Source organism: Hipposideros armiger, unplaced genomic scaffold, assembly GCF_001890085.2.
Source record: "Hipposideros armiger isolate ML-2016 unplaced genomic scaffold, ASM189008v1 scaffold_137, whole genome shotgun sequence".
NCBI classification, from domain to species: Eukaryota; Metazoa; Chordata; class Mammalia; order Chiroptera; family Hipposideridae; genus Hipposideros; species Hipposideros armiger.
This window is the reverse complement of record NW_017731487.1, coordinates 1798571-1806330: the sequence shown is the minus strand read 5'-3', so window position 1 is coordinate 1806330 and position 7760 is coordinate 1798571. Positions and strand designations below refer to the sequence as shown.

The window sequence follows — 7760 nt, the reverse complement described above, 5'->3', positions numbered from 1 at the left end:
ATAGTCACGGGACATGGAGTATACTGTGGGAGTGGAGTCAAGGGAATTGTAATAGATATGTATGCTACAGAGGGGGAGTGGGACAGCGGATTGGGGGAGGGGGTTGTCACTTTGAGGGGTAAAAAGTGTAACTATTGCACTGTGTTGTACAGCTGAAACTAATTTTTAAAAAATGTTTATTTCACAATAAAAAAAAAATTCCTTTCCCAAGTTTTACTGGAATCTAGGAAGATATATACTATAAGTTGGCCATTTTCAAATGGAAGCCTACATAACACTTCATATGTAAGTTCTCATTGCATGTATTTTTTTAACCTTGTATTACAATTATTTACGCACCCGTCTTACCTCCCCCTAAGGTTGCAAATGTGGGTGTCTTTGGAGAGGAGTGGTTAAGAACTGAGGGATTAAGACACAACAGATCCATGTACACTTATAAAAAAATAAAAAACAAAACAAGAGGCATATATACTAACTGCTGAAAATTAGGATTAAACAAAGTGTAATTAGAACAGGAGAGGAAACACACTCTAGATGTTGAACCGGCTCTTGCAGTCATATAAACACTGCTGTTAGAATTGATACTATGGAGAATATCGATCTAGTCGCGTAGTTTTAAAAGTGTGTTCCCTAGAACCTACGATCCACAGCTTATGCTCCTAACCAAAGCTGGGCCAATGGTTTCTATCCTATGACTTGGAGTGCTTTCTGAACTTGGGATCCAGGAGAGTCAAATCAGGGTCCCTCCCAAAAAATGAAGATGTTAAGGCATATCTCTAGAATTTGTCCTTCTTGAAGGACCAAGTTTTCTATTAAATGAAAAAAGCTAACCTAAAATGAGAGAGAAGAACAAAGCTAATATGGGGGAGAGTGAGGGGGAATTGACCAAAAAACAAAGATAAGACGAAGATATATGAATACTGTTCAAGTTTCTAGTTCCAATTTTTAAAAGTTGAAATCTCATGAAGTTCAAGAGTCTAGGCTTACCCAGGCCAGGCCATAGATCAACAAAAAAGAACAAAATCTTTTTGACCAACCTTTCCTAGGTAGATCAATATTTGAATATTTGACTATCCTTTCTAGGTAGTTATCGACTTACTGAACTGTCACAGGTATGAAAAAAGCAGGTAATCAGCTATGATGTTAAGAGTAGAGTAATAGTCTTAGCAGCAGTTGTCACAGTAGCAGTTGTACTGTAACCATGCCTACCGTTTATTGTGTGTATGATGTATATAAATCACTGCTATCTTTTACAAGGTCCCTAACAAGGAAGCTATTACTGCCCCTTTTGTAGGTATGATAAAAGGCTCAGAGAGGTTAAATGTTTTGCACAATGTTGGCCAGCTAGTAAGCAGTAGAACTGGGATTGACACCTCTATCTTGTCTGGCTATGTTTTTTTAACACTCTACCATACTGCCTCTCATCAAATAACTGGGATCCAATATGACCTTTGGTCTTGACTGGGAAGTAACTATATAATTAATGACTGAATGGGACAAAAACTTTAACAGTATATTTACTATATATTAAAAGTATTTTAACAATATGTTTTCTATTTTCTAAGTAAATTAAATAGAGCACTAGCATATATCCTAAAAAAGGATTAAAAAATTTATATGGTGTTTGCTTAATAGTTAAATATTTCCAGGTCCACGGCATTAAAGGAACAAACAAAACCACATGGACAAGAAGCTTCAGGGACAGGCCTGAGCAGGAATCTTCACAGTATGGGGTGAAAATCCCAGACAGTTTCTTCTGCTCCAATACCACCACACTCTGTCATTATATCACAATAAGGTGGCAGTAGATAAAAACTGCTGGGGAAGCAAATATAATCTTTTTGAAGGACAACAGTGGCATTCAACATATTATTGGGTTGTCGGAAAAGTCATGACGTTTTTTTTTTATGTTTTTCGTTGCAAAAATGCGTCATGACTTTTCCGACAACCCAATATTTGTACAGGAAAAAAAAAGAGAAAACAAGGTCAAGAAAATAAAATGGTCAGAAGAAAATCCCCAAATAAACCAGTTGTGCATATTAGTAAAACTTGGTTTCAAACAATTAACTTACTTTCGAAGTTCAGCATTCTGTTTTTCCAAGCTCATTTTCATTTCCATGAGATGATTATTTTCTTGTTTTAACTGCTTTTCTGACATTTTTAGTGTGTTAACTTGCTGTGTTTGCATCTTCAAGTCATTTTGTGTGAGGCAGCGCTTCTGAGTTTCCTGCTCTATTTTTAATGTCAGGTTTCTAACCTACAAAATAAATTGCATACTTGGTATATAAGTAAGTTATTTTGATTTTTCTTATCAATGAAGCTGGCAGCGTATTCGATGATGTGAAACACATTTTTGCCCTTAGGCAGTTAATTCATTTCACAACAAAATTTGGTCCTTATGGAAAAAATAACTTTAAACTTTTTCAAATTATGATTCATTTAGTATATCATCCAAATTCAGTAAAATTAAAAGGTTATGGACTATTATAAGAAAAATTTTAATTGTGAAAACCATCATTGTACCTTTAGAAATAAACCTAGTTTATTATTAATTCATCAGTCTATTATTATTTGTTAGTAAACATACTTACATCCTCATTTAGCACATCTTTTTGTTTAAGGAGTTCATTTATCTTCTGCTGTGACTGTTTGAGGTCACAGTCAAATATAGAGCATCTTTTCTCAGCTTCTAGCAACAGGTTCTCCACTTTCTGCTTTAAAGTCCTTTCCTCCATGAGCTTTTTTTCCATTTCTAGTGCCACAAAAATGGACATAACCATGAATTCACAAACAAAAGAAACATATCAAATACACGACATTGTGCTAAAAATTACAGTAAATTGATGCTGCCTTAAAAATTTTAATCTCCAATTTAATATTTTCATCACTCCTCTTAATATATTTGAAATGTCAACAATTTTATGCTTCAAAATTAGATGTTTCATTTACAGGGTATAAAAATCGACTATACTCTGCAATATTACAACCATACTAAAGGGCGTAAAATAATCCTGCCTTTACTTACGGTTCTAAGAGATACTTGTATCTTTTAAATAAAGACTTCTTTTATTTTCCTGCTACTCTGTGCCTCTCAGCATTACTCTTCATATCTTAAAACATTCAGGTAGACTCTATGGCTGTTTCTATTATTAAGAATATTACTATGTAGAGGATGAAAATCATGTTTTAGGGAGGTGATAAAGGACAGGGCTCTGGAACCAAACTTCCAGAATTTAAACCCTGGCTCTGACACTTCCTAAGTATTTGGCTGGTCAAGTTAATTAACCTCTCTGAGGCTCAGTTTTCTTATCTCTAGAATGGTGGAAACAGTACCTATGAAAGGTTTGAGTTAATGTATGTATAGCACTTAAATGGCAAGCACTTGATAAGAGCTTACTATTAAAAAGGGATTTTTATGGCCTAAGAAAAAGTTCATTATATTTTTTAAAATAAAAAAAGCAAAACAGTATAGAAAATTGAGAAAATATACAAGTATCATTCTGATTACTAGGACTGTAGTTAATCTTTACTTACTTCTTTATACTTTCCTGTATTTTCTAAATGGTTTGCAATTGTTTTATTAAGCAGAAAAGCTTTTAAAAGCCTTTTTAATCTCAAAGTGAAGAGCAGGCAGAGTTTATGTCTAATCAAGTGATTCCACATTGACTGTAAGTTATTAGAGAATTACCTTTTGATATTTCAATTAGGAAATCTATTCAAATCCAACCAGGTTCCTCTGTTCCTTCATAACTAATGTTCAACATCAAATTATCATTTACTACAAAGTTATATTAAGTAAAAATTACATCTATGAATTTTCAGTTTTTAATGAACTATCTTCAAAAGTATGGGAAAACGAAACTATTTTTTACATTCTATTAATAACAGCTAGCATTTCTAAGCACTTTTCATGTATCACTGCATTTGGTTTTCACAACAACCTAATATGTACTATAATTGTCCCTTTATAGGAAACGAGGCACAAGAAGTTTAAGTAACTAGACCAGGCCACATAACTAGTAATTCAGATGGTGAAGTCACATTCTCAATCAAAGGAGGCAATGATATGCAGTCTAAAGACCAAAGGCTTGAGACCCAGATCCGAGCACCACCTACAGTATTCAAGTTTTGTGTACTCATAAAGCACAAAAGCCATCATACATCTCATGTTAGTGTTATAAAAAGGAGTTTGAGAAAATGGTACATATTATTATACTGAATTGGTTCATTCTTATCAGCTCAAAAAATAATCTATGAACAAATGGACTCATTTTTAAAAACCAATCACCCTAATGTGGACACAGAAAATAGAAAGAGGCATGAGTGAACTTACTGAGGTGGTAAAAAGATAGGTTCTTTCTATACCCTGTTTTGGGGTGATGGTTACACATGTACACCACAAATGTGAAAACTATTAGCATTTTATTACACCTAAATTATACCTCAAAGGAAATTCCACTGTGTGGCCACAGACAAGGAAATGTGGCCCACTAACTTCATCTTTTCTAATTAGACTTTTCTAAATAAAGCACTCATTTCATCTTTCTTTTTTTTTCCAGCTGAGCCATCCTGCCACTTGTTGGCAGCTCAGCTCGGGCCGGGAATCGAACCGGCGACCCTGTCGCTCAGAGGTTGCACTCTTGAGCGAGTTCTTAACCAACTGAGCCACTCAGCCGTTCCCTCATTTAATCTTTTTATCATCCTGAATTAGTGCCTTAAACTAAAACAATATTAACAAAAATCTCCAATTTTAATTACATTCAATAATTAAAAGCCTATTTTTTGCTAAGTCATTCATAAATGCTACACTTCAATAGGAAATAAAATTTATTTAAGAGTTTTATGAATCTTTCACAAGAATACTTTATTGATTTTCTTTGGAATTCCAAATTCATCATAATTATAAACAGACAGTTTGAAAAACAATTATCCTAAGACAATTCCAAGATACAGGCTGGTTTGTGGAGAAGGTAACTTTGTTATCTTAATCCTCCATTCATTAATATTGTATGGCTTTGACCAAATCTAGCTGGTATCTTCATCATGCCAGAGCTCGAAATATTCAATGAGCTTCTATTCTAGTTAAGTCAGCTACTATTTTTAAATCTTTATCTTGCAGAAAGTGGCAGGAATTTTGTAACACAAGTTGGTGAAATGTCAAACTAAATATTACAAAAGAGCATATCCCCCAAATCTGAGTAGACAAATCTAGAAATTCATGCTTGGTATGCCTGTTAGTACTGATATCACCAAAATAATTTCTCTCTGATCTAAAATATTTGGTTGAATAATTTTGTGTTTGAGCCTTACTATCTTAGAAGTGATTGCTGCCATAAAGAATATATATGTAGTGCTTCTGTAATAGTGTTTTCTCTCCAGTATTTGACCATAAAATATAAACAAATATTCAAAAGCAACGAATTAAATACAGAATTCTTAGTAAAATGCTGCTGGAAAACCTTATAAAAATGCATACCTTTCATGGCTTCTGATTTAGCTTCTTCAATGGATTCATAAATCTTATTTTTATCTGCCAGTCGTGCTTTTGTAGCTTTATGTTCAGCTTCTTCTTGTTCTAAGCTCTGCTGTATAACTTTTAGTTGGTATGTCATATCTATTTCCATGTTGTTCTTTTCCTATTGAAGATTAAAATGGCAGCTATCAACAAAAAAGACTGGCTCACAATTTCAAAAACTTAAAAGTTTTTTCTATAGACTTACTAAGGTTGTTCAATACTCCCCTCCCCCTCTTCAAACTTCTTGTAAAAGTAATCTAGGTGCTCTACCTGTCCTCTTCCCACACTGTACCCATCTCCCACACCTCCACTGTACCGTTTTGAGATCTGTATTGAGATCGTTTGATTTCAGTAAAGTGACCAATGATATTCTCAACGAATTCAACACTTTCCAGTCTTTATCTCATTTGAACTCACCATTGCCCTTGAAACTATTTCCTTGACCTATACTGACACTGAACTCACCTGACTCCCCCATCCTGCTCTCATCTTCTCTGTTCCTTGTGAAGTTTTCCCCCATCTACCCACTAAATGTTGGTGTTCTCTGGAGGTAGTGTTCTTTATCCACAGTGCTTCTCGTCTTCCTGTATCATTATTTCTCAAACTTTAAAAATATGCCTAATGTATCCCTTTGTGATATCTAAAAAAAAACCCCAAAACTCAGTATCTCTACCATTACCCCTTATTTTCCACATAGGAGATATGTTGTAAGTTAAGAATCTTTAGTAATAGAAGTCAGTCTATTTTCTATATATCTTCAAAGATTTTCTAATTCTTTGTTTTCTATAGTTTGTATCATAAATATAGATATTTCTTATGTATTTCAAGTAAAATATGACTTTTTCAAACTAACAATCCACCTACAGACTAATCTACTCAACCATGAGAAACCAATGCTCTAAACAATCTGTTCCCAGATGGGCTCTCCCATTCACATGGTTTCAGCTACTTCTATACCGACGACTCTCAAATATTTCTAGCTTCTATTGCCATAACTTACGGCTTTGTAAACATCCTAAGTTGGCTGTTTCACAGGTTCCACAAACTTAGGACAAAAATGGATTTATCACTGTTTCCTCTAAAGGAGCTTTTCCTTTATTAAATAATGGCACGACTATGTATCTTGTCACAAACTAGGAACCTGGAACTCATCCTTGAGTACTATTCACCTGCCACATCTAATCAATTACTAATTGCTGCAAAACATTCCTCCTCTAAACATTTCTCAGATTCATCCTTATTTTCCATCCTTTTAACTACTGCACTAGTTAAGTCTCCGTTACTTGAATGCTAAAAGAAGTCTCCCTACCGCTTATCTTGTCCTCCTCAAATCTATTCTCCACAAGGTACGCAGTGATCTATTGTAAATGTACCTCTAATAAGGCGATCCAATTTAAAGCCCTTCAGTGAGTAGGCAGTCCATTACTTACAGAAACTTAGCTTCCTAACAGTGTATTCAAAATCTTGCAGGATATAGCTCATCCTAGCTCTGCAGCCTCACTCTGGCCACTGAACTCTCACTCTCACAGGAGGACCATATTGGCCTACCACTTTTGTAAACTTTCATTGGAACATAGCCCATAGCCACCCCAATTGCTTGACATATTGCAACAGAGACTGTAAGGCCTGCAAAGCCTAAAATATGTACGGTCTTTCCTTTAAAAGATTAAAATTTGTTGACCCTTGCTCTATATTCCAGGAATATTCAATAGCTCGTACTTAAATAAGCCAACTACACCCGTTTTATTTTCCATCCTCTGCGCCTTTGCTCATGCTGTCCTCCCCAAGTCAAAAATGTGCCTTCATCCTGTCATAACCAATCCCGCTCTGTCAGACTAGGGATACACATATCCTGTGCACCTACCCATTATACTCTCGTCCGTACATCTAGCATTCTATTTACTACACTGCATTAGAATTATCTGTGATTTATTATCATTTTAGAAATTACCCATTAGAGTAATTTCTGCATCCAGACATTATTCAGTGAGACTGCATCCTGGTATTTCTACCACAGATGACACACTAAGTACTTAAATGAATAAGTGAATGAAATAAAATATTAACTTCACAGAGCCTAGAAATTATCCCTAGCTTACAATATTTTTAAAGAAAAACTTCTAAATGCCAAAAGTCATAACTTTACATCATTTTTAAGACATGTCACAGTGAAAATTTGAGTTTTCCTTGGATCCCTAGCGAGAAGCATCTTCACTATATACTCCAAGACAGTGTCCCCCCTTTA

At 34.7% G+C, this 7760-nt stretch overlaps 1 protein-coding gene across 1 annotated transcript in view; it reads right to left on the bottom strand.

Annotated features, from left to right (window-relative positions):
* ROCK2 (Rho associated coiled-coil containing protein kinase 2) overlaps positions 1 to 7760 on the bottom strand; it is a 134753-nt gene that overhangs the window by 34094 nt on the left and 92899 nt on the right. Inside the window, exons 16-18 of the mRNA XM_019650004.1 lie at positions 5477 to 5636; positions 2592 to 2752; positions 2073 to 2257 (exon numbers count right to left, since the gene is read on the bottom strand). Of these exons, the coding sequence (XP_019505549.1) occupies positions 2073 to 2257; positions 2592 to 2752; positions 5477 to 5636 (506 nt within the window). The remainder of the gene's footprint in view (positions 1 to 2072; positions 2258 to 2591; positions 2753 to 5476; positions 5637 to 7760) is intronic.